The 27,267-nt window shown below is 39.6% G+C and overlaps 1 protein-coding gene and 1 long non-coding RNA gene across 5 annotated transcripts in view; one reads left to right on the top strand and one right to left on the bottom strand.

Moving 5' to 3' along the window:
- col4a5 (collagen, type IV, alpha 5 (Alport syndrome)) overlaps window positions 1-5,692 on the top strand; it is a 56,845-nt gene extending 51,153 nt beyond the window's left edge. For all 4 annotated transcript variants that reach the window (XM_042400562.1, XM_042400563.1, XM_042400564.1 and 1 more), the window contains 9 exons: window positions 41-113; window positions 216-287; window positions 391-519; window positions 1,088-1,186; window positions 1,450-1,662; window positions 1,765-1,942; window positions 2,041-2,155; window positions 2,357-2,529; window positions 3,675-5,692. In XM_042400562.1, the coding sequence (XP_042256496.1) occupies window positions 41-113; window positions 216-287; window positions 391-519; window positions 1,088-1,186; window positions 1,450-1,662; window positions 1,765-1,942; window positions 2,041-2,155; window positions 2,357-2,529; window positions 3,675-3,756 (1,134 nt within the window). In that variant the 3' untranslated portion in view covers window positions 3,757-5,692. The remainder of the gene's footprint in view (window positions 1-40; window positions 114-215; window positions 288-390; window positions 520-1,087; window positions 1,187-1,449; window positions 1,663-1,764; window positions 1,943-2,040; window positions 2,156-2,356; window positions 2,530-3,674) is intronic.
- LOC121888943 lies at window positions 66-14,749 on the bottom strand. The gene is made up of 3 exons (XR_006093384.1): window positions 14,578-14,749; window positions 14,300-14,403; window positions 66-150 (listed from the first exon to the last, which is right to left on the bottom strand). It is a non-coding gene; the product is annotated as an uncharacterized LOC121888943 (long non-coding RNA).
- Window positions 14,750-27,267: the final 12,518 nt, after the last annotated feature.

The following is a 27,267-nucleotide window of genomic DNA, read 5'->3' as shown; positions in this document are numbered from 1 at the left end:
ACCAGCTGAGATGTAACTGTCTGGACCTCTTTCTCATCAGGGTCCCTCTGGTATTCCTGGTGGCCCTGGTGCGAAGGGAGACATCGGTCTGCCTGGCGTTCCTGGATTCCCTGGTTAGCTCACAATAACAGCATTTCCTGATTCTTCTTCCTGTTCAAAAACATATTTATGATCTGGCAAGGCCTAAAGATTTGTCCTGTTTGTATCTTTGCCAGGACCAAAGGGAGACCCAGGAATTCCAGGTTCTAGCGGCCTTCCCGGAGATCCTGGAGATATCGGACTTCCTGGTGGGTGAACACATTTACCTTGTTAGCTTCATTTTAGGTATTGGACTACAAAGACGTTATTTCAAACCAATGATTATTTTCCTCTGTAACTTTTGACCCACAGGACCTCCTGGTGACCCCGGTGTATCTCCGGCCCCCATCGTAGTGAAGGGAGAGCGAGGACCCCCTGGTCCTGTGGGCCAGCCTGGTGGTCCGGGACTACCTGGCTCCCCTGGACGTGATGGACTCCCAGGTGGGTGCTTTTGTACTCTTGGATGTCTTGGGCGAGTTGCATAAGTTTCAGTTACTGATTATAGTGAAGTTATTATTGTAATAAATGACAATTGACACAAGAGGGAACTCTTCCTTCAGTTCAGAAAAAAAATTGAAGTTATATTTATTGCTCGAAAGACAGATATTTTTACATCTCACATTTATTTTTTAAATAATGTTTTCAGCAATGTTTTTAGTCTTTAAAGTATGTTTTAAATGTATTTAATATATCAGTAATTATTGACAAAATAATCTCATTCATAATAATCCCTTTGAAATTTTTTGTATCAGCACATCTGTATAAGTACAAGGAACAAGGTTCAGCTTTATTACCCCTAACCGTAAAACAAGCCTCTCAATGCTACATACATAGAAACTGTATACATAAAAAATTTAAGTAGAAATTAGAATTTGTGATGACTTTTTTTGTAAATCAAACTTGTAAAGAAAAACAGATTTGATCTGTTTCTAAATTCAAAGTGATCGGTCATTGTTTGCTAACCCTAACCCATCTAACGAAGAGTGCTCTTCTCTGTCTCTGCTCTCAGGTCAGTCTGGTGACCCCGGGGATTCTGGTCCGGAGGGTCCCCCTGGATTCAGTGGCCCGCCAGGCAGGAAGGGAGACAATGGACCTGCCGGTCAGCCTGGTGAGTGCTGAGACTGGCATCCCTGGGTGTTTTCACCAATAAGACAAAAAACACTGACAGTCCTGCTTTTGTTGCCACCTAGAGGCTGAAATTTTATTTTTGTCTAAATTTGGCATAATAATTCATTTTGATAGATGCAAGTATTCAAGCAAAACTAGAAGCATAATAAGAACCAAATTATTCAACAGTATTTTGCCCAAATTGAACAATGTCAGTGGCTTTCCATTTCTAATACACCAACTATGCTTGTCTGCTGATCCCAGGTACACCTGGCTACCCTGGTCCCCCTGGTTCAGATGGTCCACAGGGTCCTCCCGGTCCTCCAGGATCAGTTTCGGCAGCCCACGGCTTCCTCATCACCCGACACAGCCAGGGTGCGGAAGTGCCACCCTGTCCCGATGGAACTGGCATTGTCTATGACGGATACTCGCTGCTGTATGTGCAGGGTAATGAGAGGGCGCACGGACAGGACCTTGGTACAAAGGATTTTTGTTTCTTCATTAAACCTGAAAACTTTTTTTTTACACCCGTATTTTAATAAATATTTGACGTTCTGCTTCATCGGTCCTTTCTTCCAGGCACGGCCGGCAGCTGTCTGCGCAGGTTCAGCACCATGCCCTTCATGTTCTGCAATATCAACAACGTCTGCAACTTCGCCTCCCGCAACGACTACTCCTACTGGCTGTCCACACCCCAGCCCATGCCCATGTCCATGGCCCCCATCACTGGAGAGAGCATCAAGCCTTACATCAGCAGGTAGGGATGGACGGACAGGTGACGTGAAGGAGAGGAGTAATGGAATAGAATGAAGGAAGATGTGTGGTGTTTAATTTGACATTTCTGTGTGTGTCTAGGTGTGCAGTGTGTGAAGCTCCAGCCATGGTGATTGCAGTCCACAGTCAAACCATCCAGATTCCCAGTTGCCCTGCGCGTTGGGTGACTCTGTGGATAGGATACTCCTTCATGATGGTAAGACATGACACATACTACATGCTTAATCTCAATTTTTACCATAACCTTGGCCTAAATCTAATCTTTACTTTAATTTGAGATGTTTCTGAATGGATCTACCACCACGCCATAACTAGCTTTCCAGGCATCTGTCAATCTATATTTAAACACATTTATGTAGTTATCTCATCTATAACCCATCTTCCTCCTCCTCCCTAGCATACCAGCGCAGGTGCAGAGGGCTCCGGCCAGGCCCTGGCCTCCCCCGGCTCCTGTCTGGAGGAGTTCCGCAGTGCTCCCTTCATAGAGTGCCACGGCAGGGGGACATGCAACTACTACGGCAACTCCTATAGCTTCTGGCTGGCCACAGTAGACGCCAATGAGATGTTCAGGTACAGATAAATGTGCCAGCCATAGACTATAATGATGGACGTAGCAAGGTGTGACATCACCCATTGGTTTTATCAGAGCCAGTTTGAAGCCCAGAGTTACTGCTTATGGTCGGCACCATCTTTTCAGTTTGGAGCCACGACCTTCCATACAAGGAGTGCGGGGTGTTGCCTTTCACGCTCTGGAAACATGCCCCACTACGTCAGACCGAAGCTAACACTAGCTTACTAGGAACATGTTAGGACCACATTAGCTAATGTTAGCTACTTTAGCTAAATTGTTCTAACAGGGCAGGTATCGTAATCAAGTAACATTAAACTTACTGAAATGTTATCACAATAATCTGACTCAGTGCGAGTCCTAGAGCCAGTGAGAGCAGAAGGTGAGCCAACTGTCAACAGCAGTTATCAATCAACGCCCACACGGCAGACATCAAAGCTACTAGAAGTCTTCAAATCTTATTAACGGAGCAATAATTTCCAAAATGACCAGAAAACTTATTAGAGGGGCCATATTTGGCGATTGAGACCATAATGACTCATTGAAAAAAAGGATTAACTAAGTATTTCTAGAGAGAAATTGACGCTTTTTGAATGGGAGTAAATCGGGGCCAGCATCTAGTGGCCGTCATTGGTACTGCACTTTAAGGTACTTCTGCATTGGCTTCAGCTGTATATGAAAAGTGCCCTGAGATAACTTTTGTTGTGATTCGGCGCTATATAAATACAAATTTAAGTGAATTGAATTGGTGTCAGCAGAGCAGCCTAATGGGTAGAAGTTTTGGTTCAGGGGAGCTGGGCAACTGTGACTTTGTGAACTTGTTTAAATCTACCTGCAAGCATCACTACTAAAAAAATATGCAATAAGTAATCCAACTTCCTGTAATGCTGCTACTGTAAAATTTTAATGTCTTAGTAACGCTTCACTACGCATAAATATTTCTATAGTTGCAAGCTATACAGGTATTTTTTCTGGGTTTCATTCTAAAAGGAATAATTTTTTAAATGTTGGATTTCTCATTTTCAAAGAGAAAAACTAATATTTTCACTTGACATAGGATTCTTATAGTCACATGAATTGATACATCTCAGATTTATTTTTATCGTCCCAATCTTAACCTTTGACCTTCACCCTTTGCCCCTTACAGGAAGCCCCAGTCGGAGACTCTGAAGGCGGGTAACCTACGGACGCGGGTCAGCCGTTGTGTGGTCTGCATGAAGAGGACGTAACGGCACACGGCAACGAGCAAACCAACTGTTGCTGGGGACGTCTGATCGATGACAGGAGATGAATGATTTGATGACGGGGGACAAGTAGGGGGGCGGTGGTCACGGTGGCGGATAAGCTGTTAACGTGGCGACAAGGTGGAATTCCAATGGTGCATTGTCTTCCGGAAAGAAAAAAAAAAACTACATCTAAAACAATGGTGCTACTGTGCAACACAGCTTAAAAAAAAGAAAAAAACTGATCAAAATCTTACATTTAGTCTTTGGTTTTCTTAAGAAGTACCTCAAAGTGAAAGCAGAAAAATATCCACTAAATGGTGCCATGATGGATGTGTGACAACAAATTTTCATTCTTTTCCCTTCTTTCCCAAAAAGGATCACTGTTTCCTTTCTCTCTTTTTAACAAAAAAAAAAAATCACTTTTGACGTTGGTGCAACAAAAATGTGATACTGTACATCCATTTCTAGACAGAAGTGCTCTTTTTTTTTTTGTTTTGTTTTGTTTTGTTTTTTGGCCTTATTGATGAGGAGCAGATGGTCTCCACGGTTACCAAAATCGGCACTTTGACTTCGGAAACATCCTAGATGAGAGATGCACTGACGATGAGCTTTCCTTAGTGAGACTGACTGCCTTTTTTTTTATTTTTTTTTTTTTTATTACTAGCTCTTCATTCACACCCTCTCTCTCTCTCTCTCCCTCTCTCTCTCTATCTTTCCCTCTCTCTCTCTCTCTCTGTCATTTTTCTGTCGTCTTACATTTGGTGGTACTAACCCTGCTGCAGCCTGCCTGCTAACCATCAGCCTACACCTTCTTCCGCTTACTTTTTTTTTTTTTGTAAGTAATAAAATGTGTATATTGTGTAAAACACCTTTTATTTTTAGTGTATTAGGTCCTGAATCGGTACCAGCTGTTTTGTTATAAGACAATTTTTCCAGGTTCTTTTTAGCTCGCTTACTCACTCACTCACACATGCACACACATACACACACAAACACACACTCATTCATTCATTCACTTCATTGCTCACTGACACACATCGACTCAGATATTGTACAAAGTAAGGCTTTTATGAATGAAACAGTATTTTATATATAATAAATATATATATGAAAAAAGAGGATAATGAGGTATATAAACTTATTCGGCTGAGGGGAGATTGTTCGCTGTTTTCAACCACAAACTAAGGTCATGCATTTCACCAAGAAATAAAGCTAACTACCGAGCACAGACAGAGCCGTTTTCCCTAAAACATAACAGGCCTGTATGATATTAACAACGCCAATCACTTAAACCTTTTGTATTCAATTTGTAGAGTTAATAAATGTCGAACTGAATTAAAGGGGATTTGCTTCTAGATAGTCTAATGATTGGGGAATGTTAGAGATGGATTTGAATTAAACCTCGGCTCCTTCATGAGAAAACCACGGTCTTTGTTTTGTGTGTGTCTCTATTTTTTTTTTTTTTTTTTTTTTTTTTTTTTTTTTTTTTTACATTTCCAGGTGCTGGGCTTTTGCTATAAAGAGAGGACCTGAGGTTTTGCACCCAAAATCTTCAAATCCACTTTTGCTGGCTTGAATTTGTATCCAAAATTGGTTCAAGTGTTCACACTCGACCCTGTTGAAACACAGGTTTAAAGTGTTCATTTAAATCAGGTGTGATAGTCCTTGATGTGACACTTCATTCACATCGAGTGTACGCACTCCTGGTGTACTGTAAGTCTACAACAGCTGTTTTAGGGAGGGGGGGAGAAATATTTTCCTGTGATTTTATTGTTATTTTTATTTTTTCAAAACTGCTTTTATGAATTCTAATTTTTGTCAACCTGGGGTGCGATTAAAATGTGTATTCATTGTTTTTTTTTCTTTTGTTTTGTTTTCATGTTATGTTATCCAGAAGTTGTTATAAACTTTTAAGACTGAAATAAATACTATGTCCAAAGTGTCGTCTTCTGAAAATGTATGATTACAAGGGTAGACGGGAAGCAGAGTTGCAGCATCGAGCACATTTGAACGGCTTTATTCCAACATTATTCTAATTATTCCAGCAATTTTACGGTCAGCTGTTGCCTCGATAAGAGCTGACACTGAAAGATTTTTACTGCCAGTGCCAAAACCTCACTCCTTACAGCCAAGCTTACTCAAAAACTCAAACCCAAAATTGTGTCTTTAAATGTCTTGTTTTGTCGACCAACTGTCCAAAACCCAAAGATATTCAGTCTCTATCATGCATTTTTGCTTAAGAAATGAAGAAACTAGCATTTGATTATAAAAATAGTTGTAGATTAGTTTTCTGTCGCTCGACAAATCGATTAATTGACTAATTGTTGCAGCTCTTGCTCTCAGATGTTGTATAGAGTATGCAGTTCACCCAGAGGTCGAGCATGTCAACATGCTCTGACATATGCAAAGACAAAAAAACCCACATATGACTTCTTTTAAAGTCAGTATTTAGCACTGTAAATGTAAATCCTTATCACCTCCTCCTTCAAATGAGACCATATTACCTTTGAAATGGGGCAACTGTCTTGGGGTCCCAAAAGTCACAAGTTCCTCTTGTGGCCCTTGTAGAGAGGCATATTCCTAAATAAAGTTGTATTTAGTACAATTTTGAAATAGTTGACCATCAGAAAACATGAGGCCAGGTACAGCATAGCAGTACGGTTGTTTTCTGAGTCTCAAACACAACAACAGGTGGGAGTGGAGGAGGGGAGGGGGGTCAAAAGAGGTCTATCAAACTGCAGGTTGTGGAGAGAAAAAAATAGTTCAAAAGTTTCAAACATTTGGCGCTTTTTTACACACAAAACTCAGATTTCCTGTGTAAACTAAATGTAAGGAAAACAAGCTTTTATTTAAGATTGATTGATGTGAAATCATTCATAATCAGGCTAATTAATGGATTAGTATTTCAGAGACAACCTCAGAAATTATTATTTTTCAAATTTTGGCTAAAATTTCCACCTTTATTGTGTGCTACACTATTTCTGTCCCTTTTCTAGAGGTGATCCGCTATCAGTTATGAAGAAGCCACCTGCCTTCAGGCCCCTAAAGTCACAAGTTCTCCTTGTGGCCCTGTCTTGTAGAGAGGCATATTCCTAAATAAAAGTGTATTTAGTCCAATTTCAAAATAGTTGACCATAGACCTAACCAAAACCTGAAGCCGGGTACTGGAGCCAGGTACTACAGCATAGCAGTATGGTTGTTTTCTTAGTCTCAAACACAACTAGAGGGTACATATAAAATGCATGGAGGGTGGTGGATCAAATCAATCTAACCAAATAAATTACAGTTTGTGGAGAGGAAAAAAAATAGTTCAAAAGTGTCAAACTTTCCATTTTTTCCCCCATTTAAGGTTTTTTTAAGGGAGTTTTTCCTTATTAGAATCGAGGGTGTAAGGATAGAGGAAGTTGTGTTGCTGTACAGACTGTAAAAGCCCCATGAGGCAAAGTTGTGATTTGTGATATTGGGATGTATAAATAACATTGATTTGACAAGAGATAAGAGGTCTTAATCCATCATAATCCATAAATAAATCAATCATAATCAGGCTAATTAATGGATTATTATTTCAGAGACAAAGCCTAGTAGTGATTTGATGATTTTTTTCTAGGTACATATATTATATATTAAAAACAAGAGACACAGTTATGGAAATTCAATGTAAAGGCTACACTTCACTACTATTTACATCTATTTCTGTCCTTTTTCCAGACTATCAGCTATAAAGAAACCACTTATGATTTTCATATGAGAAGATTTAATCTTCACCTTGTTTATTTCTAATAAGTTCTTCATACAAGAAAAATATACAGTTCAGCATTTTTAATATTAAAATTTGGAGTAAACCCAGGGCTTGTCTTTTCAGGCACCATATGAGATTTTGTTGACTGTATGAAGAGTTTTAAGAAAAAACTGGAACACAATTTTTGGTGTTTGTCACCTTTTCTTAAAACTAGACCTTAAAAAAACACTTACAGATTCAGAGAGGAACAAATCACTCGTAAATAATTGAAGAAGAAATGCTTAAAAAAACAAAAAGTAAAATTTTTAAATTTTTTAATTGTTTGAATTGGAAGTGTGAGAGGAAACCAGAGACCCCGGAGTAAACCAACGCCTACACAGAGACTCCTCACAGCAACAAGAGTGTGTTGGTCCTCTCTTGTTACCGTGAGGCCTTGACCAGCTCTAAATCAGCTTTAAAGGAGTTATCACCGCTGAGACAAACATGCAGGAAAGCGCAATTGTGGCAATAACCAAGATTTTCACCACATCTCTCTACGTATAAAGAGAGGTTGCCTTCTTTGCAAGCCGAGCAGAGAACTGTCTGATGTTAAGAGACATGGTTTTTTGTTCTGTTTACAATACATTGACACACTTACACACACATTCTCTTACAAACAAAATACTAAAAGCACCAGCGTCCCCACACCCATCACCTAAAACCTCCTCATAAACACTAACAAATGAACAGATAAATCAATTGTAGCTCTTTTTAAGAGTATTTGCCACGTGATGTAAGAAAGTGGATGTCCAAAAATGTTATTCAACTCTGATTAGTAGACTTGAAATCACTGAACACGTGCTGCCATCTGCTGTTTCCTCTCAGAACAGATGGGGTCTGTTGTTGTTTGGTAGTAATTTAAGTTTGGAGCATCATAAAACCATCATGTTTTTATCACATCTAGAAATATTTCAAACATAGGATTTATTATCATTTTTAAAGACACAGAGACCATCTCATATGCTTTTGTTTTCTCACACCTTGATTATTCCAACCGTCTTGTCTGAAGCACAAATCTATTCAGTTCATCCTAATGGATGAAGAAGTGCTTCAGAAATCCAAAAAATAAAAACTGGAAGTGTGGGAGGAAACCGGAGACACCGGAGTAAACCCACACCTACACAGGGAGAAACTCCACACAGCCAGAAGACGGTGTGTTTGTACAGGATCGTGCTGACCTCTTATTGCTGTGAGGCCACAGTGTGAACCACTGAGCCACTGTGCGGCCCTGTATTGACCTCTGACCGCGGATGTCGCTGCAGCCTCCTCAAAAACAGCTTTAGAGGACCAACAGCGCTAAAAAGATGATGGTGAGTGTAACTGCGGCGATGACCAAGAGTTCCACCACATCTTTCCACGTAATAAGGGAGGCTCTCTTCTTGGTGAGCCGAGCAGATAACTCCCTGATGTGAGCCTGCAGAGACTGAACGATGACTTTGTCAACAAGTGGATCCTGTAAGATTATCAGAGTCTCCAGGGTGCGCTTGCCGCAGAACTTCTTCTGCAGGTCTTTCATCACGGATTTGCACAATCTTTTAGCGCTTTTCGCGTCCGGGCAGACGCCTTTAGTGATGGTGAATCCCTCCATGGTTTGGTGCACCAGACGTTTTGTACGGGCGACGCACTCCTCCTGGCTCTGCTTCTTGAAAGCGTGACACTTGTTCAGCACTCTGACCGTCAGGACGGTCACCAACAACCGGAGCGGGTCTTCACTCCTCGCCTTGGTTGTAGAGGCCGGAGGATCAGGGTTCTCTGGTTGGTCCACGACCAACGTAGAGTTATGCTGTTTTCCCAGCATTGTTTGTGGTGCATCTGATGATGCGCTTGTTTGTTTGTCCATAGTTTACGATTCTTGTCAGTCTCAGGTGACTTTTCAGATGCTGTCAACGTTCAGTCGTCTCTGGTGTTGAGATCTGGTCCTGAAACTTTCTGTTGTGTCATAAAGGTTCTGGAGTCCAAACCAGTGTGATGTCACTTATCAAAGGCGTTCAGTTTGACTCATACACACACACACACAAACACACACATATATTTATATATTATATATCTTTAGAAGACACTGTAATAGTTTACACAAACACAATACACATCATATAACAAATAAAAACAGGGTTGCAAATAGAATAAATGGTTCTTTCATCATTTATATTTATAAATCTGCCAAATCTGTTAAATTATTTATTTGCTCTGTAAAATGTCACAAAATAGTGAAAAATGCACCATTCCCAGAGCCCAAGGTGACTTTTTTCAACCTGCTAAATTAAGATATTTTACTTCCATATCTGTGGTGCACTGTGGTTTTATGAAGATGAAAGCTGTATATTTTAAATTTTAAGTACACTGTATATGTAGATATGATAAATGCAGTAAATCCATCTTAATCATAAAAAAAATAGATGTATAGTGTAATATGTGGACTTTCTTGGTCACATGACGAATATACCTGTGTCTTAAGGGCATCAGAACTGAATAAAAAAATGAACATAAAGAATGAATGTCATGCAGAAACTGTCCCAAGTGTAAAGAATTGGTCTGAAAGGGGCTCTAGAGGTCTAGAGAACTGTCGGAAGTGACCAGCAGATGGTAGCATTGCCACACAGAGGCAGAGGACACACACTTGACCACAAAACATCATCTTATAAACTCAGTATTGACATTCATCGGTGGAAGAAGTACTGAGATACTTGAGTAAAAGTAGTAATACCACAGCATAGAAATACTCCATTACAAGTAAAAGTCCTGCATTAAAAACATCCCTTAAGGAAATATACAAAAGCTTTAGTTGCAAAATGCACTTAAAGTATTAAAAGTGAAAGTACTCATTATGCAAATTGTCCCTACTCAGTGTTATCTTTATTATACTGTATACAGCTATACAGTGCCTGTAAAAAGTATTCACCACACTTGGAATTTGTTATGTTTTCTTGTCTTAAAACATTGACGGATTTTTTTGACATTGATCAACAGAAAAAGACCCTTCAATGTCAAAGGGAAAAACGGATCTCTACAAAGTATAATATTTCCCTCTGACATGTAGTGGAGTGGAAGTAGAAGCATATAATGGAAGTATTCAAGCAAAGTCAAAGTACCTCAAAACTATTTTTCAGTGCAGTACTTGAGTAAATGTACTTAGTTACAGTCCACTACTGTTGCGCAAGAATTCAACAACCCCCCATGCATCTTCATATGCATCTATCCATCAGATATGCTTTAGATAAGACTTAGTTTTGTTTGTAAGATTAAAGAAAATGAAAACTTTGGTCAGGTGCACAGATACTAGGGTGTTCATATAAAGTTATAATGCACACACAAAAGCAAAGCAGAGAATTACATTAATAATTTAATTGAAGGAGACAAAAAAATTGAGTGTTTCTTCTTTCCTTTTTCTTTGTGTGGTAGCTACAGCTATTGTCTTGGTTTCCTAAGCTGTTTGAGGCTACAGGCCTTCTTGACTAATCTACTTCCTGATTTGAATTGGCTGAGCTATAGAGATCAGAGAGGATCGGAGGTGAGGTGGTCTGTGTGTGTATGTGTGTGTGTGTATCCAGACAAGCTGGTTAAAGCTATTACCGCTTACTGATTCCTGGACAGACATGCTGATCTTTTGTCTGAGCGTGTTTCCCTGGCTTCGGCTCTGTGTACAAAGGTACGTTGGGGACGCACATTAAAACACAAAGCTTTATATCACACGGCTGGGAGGCTCCTAGGTGTTAAGAGAGTCCATCCCATTACCAAAAAACAGATTACGTGTTCCAACGCTCAAAGGCCGAGGTGTCCTGCCAAAGAGTTCTTAAGCAAGATACAGAATCTGAGCTCAATAAGTCTCTCAGGGTAAGAGCTACGATGCTAACGTATGCGTCTACATTTTACCTGAATCCACAAAACTGAACATTATTTACACACAAGATATTTAAGGATCCTGACAGCATTGTCTCCACCACATGGCCGTTCTATCTGCATTACCTCAGACAATAAACTATTTTCTGCTCCTGGTTTAATAGCCCACTATTTGAAGTAAATCCACACTGCAGATAAAAATGTCCCAATTCTTATTGTGTTTCCTCACCAAGTGCAACAGGTCTGATGTTCCCTGATAAGTCTGAATAATGACAAAAGCTGCATCAATTGCTTTTTTTGGCTATTTGCTGGCAGCAGTTAGCAAGTTAGCAAGCAGTGACTTATATGCACATCCTGCAGTTATGGAGCAACATTAGCATTCATTTGGAGTCATGTTTCTGGCCACCTAATGAATGTAAATCCAATATGTATTCTCAATTTAGCTCTGGTTGGTTTCCATCAACTCCTGAGGGAAATATCTGGCTCTTTACCTGCTAAATGCTACACTATGTTTACCAGCTAGTTGCTAACATTGTCTGTCAGCAGTTTGGTGCTACCCTGGTAGCGTACAGTGGGTGCACAAAAGTAACAGTTACATGAAGGTTACATTAATATCACAGACCAAGACAAAAAGCTTCCAGGACATGTACTTTTTGATAACATACATATTTGAGGTTCACTGTGGTATCTTTTATCTCAGCACTGTGGCAATTGTTCTTAAAAAAGCGTGTCACATAAATGCCTGAAATGAAAATGTAAATGTATGAGGAAGGCTTGACATATTAAAAACACTCATGCTGATGTCTTCAGAAGCCCAGATGTCATCAAAGAAGTTCCTAACTGGCTACAGTAGTGTAATCAGGGGTCAGTATACTATTTGTATTGAATGCTACCTTTTGTTTGGTGCTGGCCAGGTAGTGTACAGTGGGGTTTTTTAGCTGAAAACAGCTTCCTGCTGTGTCTGGAATAAGGTAAGGAGTAAAACAAAATTTGCCAAAACCAAAACAATGAGCTGAAAGACCCTAAAACACTCTGTAGAGCTGAGGGGAACTGTAGAGTTGAGTTATAATTACCTGTGGGTTTTTTTACTAAGATCGACCCCTTTTACATTACACACATTGTCGCCATTTGATCCATTGCTAACATAGAAATATTGATTAGTGTGGCTTTAAGTTTAAATAATAGATAGGTCCAGAGAGTAGTTTGGACCTCATTGTACACTGGAAAGGACTTTAATACAAAGTCAAGAGGTTGTGATATGTAGCACAACACGCTAACATGTAAATGGAACCATGGAGTATCTCTTTGGAGACTGAAAACATAATCGCTGTTATTAGTCTTTGGAGCTGCTTCTAAACAAAGTACCATCATCGTAATCTTCGGGATGAAGGAACATGTCACCCAGTGCACCAGTTTGGATCACTGGTGTGTTTTTGGATAACAACAGAGGTCTTTGGCACAGAGGAATAAGATATATCAGGGTCTGGATACACACACAATACTTGTAAATATAGCAATTCATTGTTGGTTTGGCTCTGTGCATGAGCTTTGTTGACAATAAGAAAAATATAAAAAATTCCCATGAAGCCTCATCCTTTAACTTTCTTAAAATCTGCTGCAGTAGATACTTATTTATCTGAGAATATGGAGAGTAAAAGAACATGTCTCACCAAGACCGAGGACAGAAAGCCCCAATAAGTTACTGTACAGAAGCGAGTGGAAAAGCAGCTGGACCGGATGTTAATCCCAGACTTCGGCTCTCTGTAGGGTATAATAATTCTCACCTGACATTCAGACAACACTACAAAATGGCAAACACACCAAAGGGCTATATTTTAGTAAATGATTTGGACACATAGTGTCTACAGAGCTGAAAGTTGATGGGTGGATTTTATGTTCTTTTTTTTTTAGATCCTTATTAAAGTCTGATTTGAATTGTTAGTAAAGTTCAACATCTTATCACTTACCAGGATTCAAGGATTAGCATTCAAGAACTATAGCTGTGATGCTGTTTTGATAGCGAGGCTGAGCTGTAGCATTTTAATCTGTTCTTTTGTTTAAACTCACAAATTATTGTCCAAATTATACTGTTGAGTACATAAGACGTCATTTATCTTAAAAAATATAGACAGAAAACCATCACAAATGAAGATCAGTTGAACAAAATCCAAACTAAAAGTGGGACAGGACTTCAGCTCTCTATAAGGCAATTGCCACTTTAATGTCAGCCATTATTATCTAGGGTGTAGGCACTTTGGCTTCCAATACATATCTGATTATATGACGTCTATAGCATTTGATCTGATCTGGAAAATACCTGAAAAGCCCCTTTGCTGCTACCTAAATAGGAAACTTTCTAGGATGTGAGGAGGCGGAGCAGAGGCATCACTGCTGTCGATGGGGTCTCTCTTTCGAAGACGGATGCTGTTGTTTAGTGTCAACGAGGTCAGGCCTCCCACTTGGCGACATGGAAACGAGATGCGGTCAGGTGAAACTCTGACGCATCCGCTCTCATTAGGGAAACCATCTGTGTGTGTTTGAATGTGTGAGGGGTGAGCGGGGGGATTCCAAGGACTTTGGATAGAGTCACTGACGAAGATGCTAATTGCTGCACTAATTTTTGAAAAGCCGCGTACATCAGATCCTCACAGCATACTGGCCAAGTGGACTCCAAGCCTTGGCCCACATCATGTGCATAGACACATATGCACTCAAACACACACACACACACACTAACACACACTGGGTGTTGTTTTGAAACTCTAGCACCGGTCTATATCCCCAGTAGGCCCACTGGTTCGTCCATCAGTAATGAAACTCTACCAGGTCACATGCTGGTGTTGAAATGCCCCCTACTTGGTCTGTGGATCGGCCTTCATCTTCTTCACATACACACACACAACTTGTATACATCATCAAATCTGTCCATACCTCCAGGCCTCAGTGTGGAGGTCTGTCAGTCAGCAGGGAAGCGGTGGCCGCTCTCCCCTGAGGCTGCAGCGCGGTTCACAGGGTAAAAACATCTAGGGCTTCATCTGCAGGATTAGAGGCTGTGTTAGAGAGCGTCCCATTACCCAAAGGTCACGGTTTCAGTCCCTTCAACAGCCAAACCTGCTCCATCAACTCCTGAACCTTTTCCTCAATGACATTGAACACCTCAAATGCAAAGACCACTCTCCCACCTCACATAATTAAATGATGTAACTCACCCTGTAGTGGCCATATTGGGGGATCTTGGCTGCGCATGTGTGCAGGACTGTAGCTACCACTGAAGACACTGAGGTCATGTCCTCAGTTTGTTTTCTAGGATTTTGTTTTGTGGGTTTTAGATACCCCATTTACCTTCTAGTAATAGATTTAAGGTGTTTTCAGTTATTTGCCTTAATAGACCTCTGCTCAGGTTGAAGAATGGCAGTTTTGTTGGGAATTACATGTCAAACTCAATATAAAAGTCATAAACTTATCCCAATATGATACTAGTACACCACTAGTACACCACTAGTAAGAATAATGAAAGTGTAAGTGTTTTCCTTGACAGGCACAATGCAACCACAATATTTAGGCTCAATCACACCAGAAAGTGAACAAAATATGTGACTATAGAAGGTGATAGTGACTACTTGCAGGGCTAGTTTGTAAACTACTGTAGCTGGTGAGCTAACTGCTAACATGCTAGCCAACTAGAAACATGCTGGAGAACCAAACCAAGCTTAATAAAGTACTAGTACATCACTAGTACACAACTAGTCAGAATAATGAATATGTAGGTGTTTTCCTTGACAGGCACAATGCAACTTCAATATTTAGGCTCAGTCACACCAGAAAGTGAAGAAAATATGTGGCTAGAGAAGGTGATGGTGACTACTTGCAGGGATAGTTTGTAAACTACTGTGGCTGGCGAGCTAACTGCTAACATGCTAGCCAACTAGAAACATGCTAGCTGAGTGTTTACCCTAGCCTGAGCCATTAACTCCTCCCTGTACATTCAATTTCATTTAATAAAGACTTATTGAAAAGGGGGGTGGAGAGCTTTTTGAAGTAGAAAGCTTGCTAACTCTTGCTAACAATAAGTTAACACAGTGTATTCAAAAGATGTCTCATGACTGTCTCTGCAAACTATGTCTCTGTTGTAGACCAGTTAATGCTTTTAATAGAAGTGGATGGTGCAACAAAGCTAATAGGCTATAGCTTCCTCCATTTTGGACTTTTCTGCTCGCTTTAATGATTAGCATTGTGGCGTTGTTCAAATGCCCAAAATCATATCAAAGTTAACCAAAGTTGAGCTCAACACAAAAAAACTGCACAAATTTACATGTGTTGATGCGACTGTTAGCTGTGAATTGCTGATGTTAGAAGTCAGGAGAATGTCAAGCCCAAATCTAATCAAGTACAGTAAGTGAAGACATCTGAAGGGGATAGGTAAGTAGAGACTTTAAGGCTAATGCTAATATGATAATCATTTTACAAAGTCAATATGGCCAATGTGTTAGCAAGGAGTTGCCTATGTACAAATCCAGCAGACACGAAGCAACATAAGCATTCATCTGGAGTCGTGTTTCTGGCCACCAGCTTGGCAAATGACACTCTAGTATTCAATTTCTTTTAGCTCTGTTTTGGTCTCCACCACCTCCTGAGGGGAAATGTCTGTCTCATCAGCTACTAAATGCTCTACTATGTTCACCAGCTAGTCGATTTAACTTTGTCTGTCAGCAGTTTGGTGCTAGCCAGGTAGCGTACAGTGGGTACACAAAAGCAACAGTCATAGGTTATATTAATATCACAGACACATAACAAAAAGCTTCCAGGACATGTAATTTCTGATAACATAAATACTTGAGGTTCACTGTAGTATCTTTTATCTCAGTGCTGTGGCTTTTAGTTTACTCCTCAGTTGAGTTTACTGTAAGAAAAATTGTGTCACACAAATGCCTGAAATGAAATTGTAAATATACGATAAAGTCTTGATATCTTGAAAACACTCATGCTGACGTATTTCGAAGCCTAGATGTTGACAAAAAAAGTTCCAAACTGGCTAACTTAGTGTAATCAGAAGGCAGTTGTAAAATGATAGTATTTCCCTTGAGCAAAATAGTTTTTCAAAACAAAGAAATGCATTTTTAGATTAGATAAAGTATATAAAACTAACAATTTTGATTTAGTCCTTTGAGTTTGAACGACATTTGACCTCTTTGTCTGCTCAGCAGTGAGACAGAAAACAGTTTCTCCAAAGTTATGTTAGTAGATGATCTGATTGCTGATAACTTTTGTGGTCAGCATCATGAGCCTCGAGGCTGAAACCCAGTCCTTCATTAGCTTAGAGAGCTATTTGAAAGGGGGATTTCCCGGCACAATTTCACATTCAAGTTGTTATTTTGCCAAGGTGTAATTCACTCTGGTTTGGCAGCATGAGCTTAAATAATAAAAAAGAGCTATCAGAAACTAGCTGAAATAAGTGAGAGGTAAGTAAAGGTCTTGACTTGTAGATGACTCCACTTCAGGGTTCATTTTGGCCAAGACGCTTTGGGCATTGCATCAAAGTCCATACACTGCAGAGCAACAAAAACAGGGGCTTATTTATATCCTCTGAATCTGGACGACCTAATTTGCCCGTGAATAACACAAGGGTGGCTTTTTATTGCACCAGTATTGAACTACTGACTTCCTTGCTCTTCTTATCAACTGATGACAGTTTGCGATTGGCGTGCCCTGGTGACCCACTAGAGTTTTATTGTTCTTTAACAGTTATACTGAATCTGAAAGTGTTTTACGGTGAGGTGTTATAGTGAATCCTCAGTATAAACCAAATTTCTTGTATGGAACAATGACCTTTTCTTGTTATTTTTTTCCCCAAACATCCATCAGTATTAAGGGCATCTTAAGTTTTGGATGATTGATTGACGGTTGCTTTCCTGTTTCTGTGTAAAGATGTGACTAAAGGTTTGTTAACAAGACTTCCTTGAAACTACAGTGCTTAAATCTAAGTGGACTGTGGTTTCCCAAGGACTCAACACTGTCAACCACACCTTTTTATTATTTCTACTTTATTAAATAAGGAAAATCAAAACATTTCGAGCCCAAATTGGCTCCTCGTCAGGTGGAATCCTAAGATTCTTCTGCACCAGACGAAGAAAATCCACTTTTTATAATGTAATAAAGTAGAAATTGTGAGAACAGCAGAGAAAACAAGCTCTAGGTATGAATGCGCTCCCAGAAAAAGAAAAAAAGTGTGAGTAAGTGTAAGTGATTAGTCATTGTTCTCCCCTCATGTACCGTCCTTAATAATTTAGGCTAAAAGTTGTTTAAAATCTGAGGAAGACAGCTTAACTTTAGAAAAATATGCATGTTTAAGAAAAAAAGGGTCAGGACTAATGTAGAAAAATCATCTTATTTCTGTTAAAGTGGTGAGTTTATGTAGCAGATGTCACTTTTTGACATCAAATAGGTTGAATGTGTTCAATTTTCCCCCTTTTTGTTCATTTTTCCCTCCTCTGTTTGTGAATGTAATTCATTGTTATATGTATATATGTATGTGTAAAAATAATAATCGATAGTAAAAAAAAGCTAGCTTCACCCTACACCTTTTCAGTTCTTTGCTATGTAGTATTTTCTGTGCTCTCCTGTATCAAACAGTCACACGAAAGCTGTTTACTTATTGATTTATAAGAAGAAACCGGCCTGCTGTATGCGTTGGATCAGAAATCTCCTTTCAACTAACCAACTCTCATGACCAAAGTGGACTTTGGATTGTTTTGACAGTTGGACTTTGGGATGCTAGGCCGGTCAACTGAGCTGGATAAACACATTGTGTGTCATCGTTCGAAAATCACTCATCTGCAAAAAGAGTTTCAGGAATGAGGAAACAAATGCTTGTTTTCTAGTTGATACCTGTCTCTCTAAAAGGTTTCTATGGCCAAAGGGTCATGAAACCCAATAAAACACATGAATGATTATCAGTTCAGACAAGGAAAACAACAAATCTGGAGTCATGTGGCTCCATGGCAACACAAGTGTGTATTTGTACTCGCTCATTTAGCAATCAGGATTTTATATAGTCTGAATCCCAAACTAAATAAAACTGAGAGATCAGAGTTTACAGCAGAGCAATAAAACAATCATATTACCAAAGTATCCTCTCAGATTGGTTTGATATAACAAATTGAATGTTCCGTCATGTGAACATTTAATGAAATTAGATTAAGCTGAGACTATGCAGAACAAAATTAGGAATTATGTGATGTCTAAAATAGGACAGTACTGAAGCGAGCCCATTGACTTTTGTGAGTGAATATGTTTTATTTGAGAGGCTTTTCACTAATTTTTGCTCCACAAGAATGCGGCCTAATGTGAATATTTACTTTTGGAGTCTTCACAACTGTCACAGAAGTCTATCCTGTAATTAAATTTGGTGGAAGTCACACAACGCTAACATGGTGTATTTGCTAGCACTCACTGTTGGCATTTTGAGACAAAATGAAGTTGGTAAAATGTCCAGGTTTTCATAAAATGTCAGCAGGCAAATATTCACAATACATATACCTGAAAAATGTTTTATTAGAACAGTAAAGCAACTGTAGGATGTAGGGCTTCTGTTTTGGGGAGACAAAGTAAACAGGAATTGATTTTTAAAGGAATAATTAATAATTTTCAGAAAATCATTCTCATGTCTGCGCATTGAGCTAGAGAGTCGACTAGCTTAACATAAAGACTGGAAGACTGGTCCAAAGTTTAAAAAACAACAACAACAACAAAAAAACACCTACCAACACTTGTAAAGCTCACTAACATGTTGTGTCTTGCTTGTTTAATTCATAACCTACTTTAACTGTGCAAACACTTGGTTTTTGATCGGATTAAACACAAAATGTTTGTTAAAGGTGGATTTTAAATTCAGATGCATCTAGGCTAGCTGTTTCCCTCAGCTTCCTGTCATTGCACTAAGCTAAGCTAAGCTAATCGTTGCCTGTTGAACCAGCTGTGTAAGTTCAAACTTAGCCAAGTTATAACATAAATTATTACTGAGCTGTGATTAATGCATTACTAATAAAAAAGTGGTTGCTCCACAGAGATAAGTTACAACATAACTCTAGATAACAGCTAAACAGCTACACACATGCCCGTACGGTAGGTGTAGATCATAAAATGTCACAGTATTATACTGACTAATGGTAAAACAGCAGTTTTTCTGCCACACAGCATCACTTTTTCATTACTTGCTACCATTTTGCAACACAGTAATCCAGTAGAGACCTAATTTACTGATGATATTTCAATATTGATCTCACTTACTACAATGTGCTACGATACCAAGTGGCTCACACTAGCCAGAAAGCTAACACACACGTCCAAACTGGTTACGTTATGCCCCAAGTAATCGTGGTGCAGCCAATTTCAGTAGCTAATTTAGTTACAAACTAACTAGTAGTAACTAAGTGTCTAGTGTCGACTTTACACTCTAACTTAGGAGAGAACGCACCCCTGGCTGACAAAACCCAATGCTGGATCCAGCTCAGCAGCGTTATTTGCCACCCGTACTCTGCAAAGACCCGCTCCTACTCCACCTCTGATTGGCTCCGACCCTGATATTCTTACCATAACCCAACCATCTCACTCCTCATGCCTAAACCAGTATCTACGCGTCACACCCACATCTTGGTTAAGGGTAGGCATGAGGAAGGGGGGGGTGTCGTGTAGGTCTGCGAGACTGGAGATAGACCCTTTTCAAACCTAACCAACAAAGGCTACGAGTACAAGCCAATCAGAGGCAGAATAGGGTGGGTCTTTGCTGAATGCAGGTGGGGAAAAAATAACGCAACTCTGCGCTTAACTGCAGACATTGGGATTAATAAAGTACTCTTATCTATCATTGTCTTTTCTCTTGTTCTGCCAACCTCAGGACAAACCTAACAGTTTTTTGGCCCACTGCTCAGTCACATTAGTGCTGATTGTGAGGCTGTAAGTGTCATCGGACACCAGAAACAAATTTGTTTGATGGCCTAAAAATGGAAAGATTTCGATTTTTACACCTGAGTGTGGCACCAGAGATAATGCCATGTCTTCGTAGGATGCTAACATGTTCAATATAGGAGTAGTTTGACATTTGGGATGAGATACATCTCTCTGAGAGTAGGAAAACTCATCTTTTAATGGCAATGAACCCAAGTGTTAGATGGACCTACTTACTGAAACCACCATCCTGAATGCCCTTTTTGGACGTAATCAGTGGGGTTTTGAAATATTTTATCAGTAAGAGTTATCAGAGACATTTCTCAACTTCTAGAAAAGACCATCAGTGTGTGAAGATATTAAAAAACAAGAAGTTGCATATTTTTCAGATTTACACCTGTGATTTCTTGTTTTAGTAGCTCTTCCAGGTACTGAGGTGAAGTGTCTTTGCTTCAATCAAAGTGAGTCTCTGTTAAATATTTCAAACAGTCAGTGTGTCAAGGCATTAGTGTGTTAAGCAAACACACACTCTCAAACACACACACACACACACAAAGATTAACATTTCTGGTACATTCGCACCAGATTTGTTTGTCTTCAATGACGTCAAAACTCTCCAGCTTAGTTGATTTGAAGGCTTCATGTTTAAAAAAAAAAAAAACACTGAACTGTTGTGTAATATTAGTTTGACACAAACAGAGATGTGTATATAATCTAGATAAGTTCATGATGATCCATAGCACACACACACACACACACACACACACACACACACAAAAAAAAGACAGCTGAGACCACGGCAGTTACATGAACACATTTTTATTGCAATAGCTCTATCGAAAGCAAAAAAGTTTTGATAAATATAAACACTATGCCGATGCTCAAATTGCCTCTGAGTACCCCTCCTAGCCCCCTTTCCCTCCACGAGGAAAAAAAAAAAAAAAAAAAAAAGAAAGAGAGAAGGAAATAAAACGAAAACAAAAAAAAAGGGGGGGCACCTGCCGAGGAGCCGATCATAACATGAAAAAAGCGACAACTTGAGTTTTCCTTATTTACAGGAGGATTCCATTTCCACCACAGTTTTCTTTTTTTTTTTTTTTAACTCTTTTTTTCTTCTTTTTCGTATATAGGACGTACGTCGCTGAAAAATAATGCACATACGAAGGATACACACCTCCACAGTATTTTTTTAAACTCTTTCTCTTTCCTGTAAAGCTAATAAACAACAGCATTCAACTCGGAAAATAAGAACACAGGTAGCAGGGTAGAGTGGGATTTGCTTTTTTTTTTTTCCTCCCCCCCTCCCCTCCCCCTCTCCGCCAAAATCCTCCATTTTGGAAGGATTTGGGGGGAAAAAAAAACTGACCCGCGCCTTGATAGCAGGGCAATGAATGTCATCTTCATTGTCATCCTCATCGTTAGGGTTGCCACCAACAGCATTTCCAACTGTTAACTGTACTACACAGCAGCAAATAAACTGTAATATAGTTACAAAAAAATAAACATTAGGCAGAGGTTGTAACCCATTTCTTTATACAAATAACTGCAAAAATGCCTATGTACTCTTAAAAAAAATACTACCCTTGTATCGCTTTGTTATTCAGAGAAACAAGGTTGCCCCGATACAACAAAACAACCAAAAATAAGATAATTTTCCCTCTGTAAACTAAAATACAAATAAATCAAAAGATTAGAGGAAAAAAAAAAGGAAACACAAGTTTGCATAATGATGCAGTACCCTAAGTCTTCTCTGCGAGGATATATATATATATATATATATACATACATATATATATGTATATATATATAGTACGTAGGTCTCATTTCTTTCTCATTTCTCCACCCCGAACAAGAAAAAAATCATAACAGCTGATTTTCAACATCAAGAATCGGTAACATTGAGGACAGTTTTTTGAGGTTGGATTGTTGCAAAAAATAAACTGTTTAAATTAATTCAGTTATGACAAACTGGGGGAAGGGGTGGGGGGTGGTAGTGGTGGGTGGGGGGGGTTAAAGTTCAACATGAAGGTAATCAGACATGAACAACAAATATCAATGTTTGAGTAATGCTTCAAATAATTTAAGGGGGATCCTTCCCAAAAAAAATCCCCCCCAAAAATCTAGCTCTACCATTTTTTTTGCCATAGCGTTAAAAAAACCCAAAGCAACACGTCGCTGTAGCATAGTTAAGTACACAAAAACATTTTCCAAAACATAAGAAAACAAAATTTCTCTTTTTTTCCGTCCCGGGGGCCACAGCCTAAATATTCTTATATTCAATTCTTTGTTCATTCGAGGGGAAAAGGGGGAAGGGGGGTTGGGGGGGGGCAAATGAAATGATTTCAAATTGTTCATAATGTACATATAAGACACGTCACAGGCTTAAAAACTTTAAACAGCATTTTGTCGATACTCACTTTAAAATCAGACCATTTAAAACATGGATCTGCTGAGGAGGAGGGTTAGCTTAATTATCTGAACCTCCAGTGGGGGGGGCGATAATGGTGTAAAAGGGAAAGGGGGGGGGGGATTTTCTCCTGGTTCCAACATTGTTAGCATCAACCTGCATGTTTTTAGCCACACAGACTTGAAAAATAATCTCTTATCATTCCTCATGTGATGATATCGCTACTTAAAGACACGTTTGTCTTTCCTTTTTGGCTCTGTCGTTACTGGGGATGGAAAAAAAAAAAAGGAATCGAGGACGGAGGGAAAGCATGAGGATGTTTGTTCAGGGTTGGGTCTTTGACTCGGATATGCTAGAAAGTTAGTGTTATATAGTTTTTGATATCGATCACATACATGACACACTCTGAATTGCTCTGACGCAGTAAAGTCCACCAATCTGGTACAACTAGGACTGTAATTAGTCAACTGATCGATTGACAGGAAATGAATCATCTGAGTTTTGATATTTGAGAAATCATTTAAGTAATTTGTCAAGCAGAAATGCTAAACTATCACTATTTTCAGCTTCTCAAAAATGCGAGAATTTGCTGGTTTTAACTGTTTTATATAACTATAAACTGAACATCTTTGGATTTTGGCCGATTGGAAAAACAAAACATTTTGAAAGACGTCACACTGGGTAACTGTGAAATATATTTTTGCTTTAGACAATTTGGTAAAATGTAAAAAATAAGTCAATCATGAAAGAAGAAGCCATACCGGTAACCTACATGAGAATGGAGGAGTGACTTGTTTGGTGCACATGCTACGGTTGTAGCATACAACATGGACCAATGACACAATGACTCACCCTAAAAGAGAGACTGTTGTTTAGCAGCAAGTTTCAGCAGTAGAAAATCTGCTTTAACTTATTGTTTTCACCGGAAATTAGTATTAATTTTCTTTGTTGTACTGATTTGTAACAGATTAAAGTTACAAAAAACCCCCAACAACCTTTGAATAGTCTCTTAATTGTCTATAGTTACTCAACTGTTACACCCGTTGACTGTATATAAATATGGACGTCATGACAGTTCCTCAAAAGTGAAGCCAAAACATCTCGACTGTCCAAAGATGGTCGTTCTTATCATGCTGACGTTTGTCCAAATGCTCGTTTTTCGGATAAATTTAAGTAGTTATTTGACGATATATATGTGACGTCATGATTGACAGCTGCTCTGCAACCTTTTGCCAGGCCGACTCTACTGCACAGACTCCAAACGACGTCACGCACGAGCAAGATGGCAGCTCCCGGAAGAGGAGATATTTTGGCTTCACTTTCGCATAGCAGCAGGAAGAGAAGACGCGTCGTCCATCTTTATACACAGGCGACGGTTACACCCGAGCATGTGCGCCACGCGGCTATCTAGCCAAGACCCCAAATCACTCCAAACTTCCAAAATGTCTACATAGTCGGGATCGGTAGTGGCAATAAAACAATGAATGCGGACTATCAGATGTTGAGAGCTCACTGCATCCGAGCAGTTTGGGCAGCGTCATGTAAAGCCGTCAATCACAGCAAACCCAAGACTTTGACTTTGGGATCTTTTTCCCCTGTGATCAGCGAGGCAAAAACACGCCCACGCCAGATATTTTTAAATGATTTGGAGATACCTCAGCTTCATCCCTCCCTCCATCCATCCATCCCCTCCCCGGCGTAGCATCCCCTGCTGTGTGAAGCTCTAAAAAGGATGACAATGATGCGTCCTACACAAAAGCTCTGTGAGAGTGACAGGCCTTCATCCGTCCAAACAAATTAAAAACAAACAAAAAATAAGAGTGGGCTGATATAAAAGAGAAAAAAAAACAGGGTGATAGCATTAAATCAGAGTGAATACTGAACAAAAAACAAAAAAACAAAAAAAAAAGATTGAAATGCTCTGGATTAGCTGTCAGTCTTTGTGTTTTAAGCACATTTCTTTCTATGAAATCAGTTGTGTTGGTCATGGGAGAGTAGCGCAGAGTATAAAATGCTAAATATGGGCGCATCAGTGTGTGAAAGTGTGAGACAGAGAGAGAAGAGGCAGCGAGCTCCGGCTCAGACTGTGATTGATGTGGATGTTCGCTGCCTGTCCGAATGTGTGTATGTGTGTGTGTGTGTGTGTATGTGTGTGTGTGTGAGGTTGTAACAGGGCAAGTATGCCCAGTACGCTGCACCTGGGGCTGAAGCTCAGGTTACTGGAAACCTCTTTACGTCACATAGAGCCACTGACGAACACCCCAGCCTGCATATATGTGTCTGTGTGTGTGTGTGTGTGTGTGTGTGTGTGTGTGTGTGTGTGTGTGTGTGAGAGAGAGAGAGGGAAAAAAATGCCAGACATCATCAAGAGCCGCTGACAAAGAGCTGAAACGGGGGCACGGAGGAGCTACCCTCGACTAAATTAGGCTGCATGACTACTGCGTGTGTGTGTGTGTGTGCGTATGTGTCATGGGAGCAGGCACATGATAGTGACATGTGTCATTATGACGTACATGTGCGTGTGGTCCACTGCCTACAAAGTACAGTACACTTGCAGAGATTTTTGTGTGTGTGCGTTCGTCTTGTGTTTGCATCCCGGTGTCGACGTCTGTACTTTGTGCTTTTTTTTTTTTTTTTTAACCTTTCACAGTGTCGTGTGAGTGCATATATGTGTGTGTGTGTGTGTGTGTGTGTGTGTTGGCGCCGCTCTCCCTCGCTAATCTGAACTGTGCTACGGACCCGATGAGGTAAAAAAAAAAAAAAAGAAAATGTAAAAAAATAATTATAATAATAATAATAATAATAAAATTAAAATAGAGTTTACTAAACATTTCCTCACACAGAAAAACTGTATAAGAGGAAAAAAAAAAGATGAGCCTGCCGAGCGAACGGCAGGGCGGGAAAACAACTTTTTTCCATCAACTGACCAACAGCGGGTGAATTTTTTTAAAACCTAGGAAGAAATATTTTGACATTTTGGGGAAATAACGCTTATTTGTTTTGTTGCTGAGAGTTAGATAAGATCAATATATCGCTCTCATATCTTTCTGTTAAATATGCAGCTGGTGCGAGACGTCAATGACTGTAGTTGACGCACGTAAAAAACACAAAGAGGAAAATAGACCTGAAGTGTTTGCGGTTAAGCCTGTGAGACGCAGACAGCTGCATAGATTAAAATGAGAGTTGCATGAGACATGTGGGTTAAAAAAAAAAACCAAACGTGTCTGAAATGCTTGTGGTTTAGACAGAACAGGGTAAAGATAACAAAATCCACCAACCAGCACCTCTAAAGCTCACTTATTGACATTATATTGTTTGTTTAATCTGTATGTAAAAGTGTAAAAATGACAATTTGCTGTTTTACAGTGATTTATGTGCAGGATTGTCTCCTAACAGGAAGTTTGTGTAAAACAGTTAAAAGGCATTTTAACACTTTGGTTTTTGATCGGACTGTAGGTGGATTTTGTTAAATTGAGATGCAGCTAAGCTAACTGTGTCTCCATATTTGCAGTTTTTATGTTAAGCTATGCTAACAGGCTGCTAGCTGTAGCTTCGTATTTAACATGAGAGTGATATCAATCTTCTCATTTGACTCTGAGCAAAAAAAGCAAATTTCCCAAAATGTCAAACTATCCCTTTAAAGACCTCTGTCTCGTCTCCATGCCAATTTACGGAGAACAAAGACAGACAAAACTTTCCAGCATTCGACCGGTGGCCAGCGTTATTATTCCCGCCCTGCTGAGTACCGTCTCTGTGAAAGCAAACGAAGAAATGTACTGGAATATCTGTACCTATTGCAACAAATAAATAATATGTGCTACAGGATATGAGGAGCGTAATGCTTTAAAGGTTTTTCCCCCCCATCGCATTAGTACGCTGTGACGAACCCATACTGGCGCCGTACCGTAGCTTTGCTTCCTATTTGGAAACGGCCCGCTAAGGTCGTTTAAAAAAAAAAAAAACGTACTCCAATGGTAACCCCAAAAGGGGCGTCTGTACCTGATGTGGTGAGTACGGGAACAAGCGTGGGTACTTGTGTAATGCCACGTGTCTAACTCTGAAGCTAAAACGCATCTAGCAACGAGCTCGTACCATTTAAGGGGTGATTCATTCATAAAAATATACATTTTCTACCACAACTTTGTCCACAATGTAATAACTGTATGGTACCATATTGAGGGTGGATTACACATGGAAGGGGGGTAAAAAAATAATAATAATAATAAAGGATAAAAATTAATATTTTAAATTCAATGCAACATAAAAGTTTCCAAGTCTGTACCATAATGCCTTTGCTTAGTATTCCAGCCTCCCTTTTTTTTTTTTTTTAATACCGTACGGAGAAGCAGAACCATCTGATATAAGACTTTCTACGGTTCTGTTGACGCCCCCCTCAGTCAAAGTTCATTGACCGCTGACTGTTGAACAAGAGGGGAAAAAGCAGCACACACTGGCAGCATCGATCGTGAGGGAGAGGGGGGGGGGGGGACGAGGGGGGGGCGGGGGGGGGGGTGATATAAAAAAAAAAAAAAAAAAAACAGGACAAGAT

Source organism: Thunnus maccoyii, chromosome 22 (genome assembly GCF_910596095.1).
Source record: "Thunnus maccoyii chromosome 22, fThuMac1.1, whole genome shotgun sequence".
NCBI lineage: Eukaryota > Metazoa > Chordata > Actinopteri > Scombriformes > Scombridae > Thunnus > Thunnus maccoyii.
This window is presented reverse-complemented; position numbering and strand designations above follow the sequence as displayed.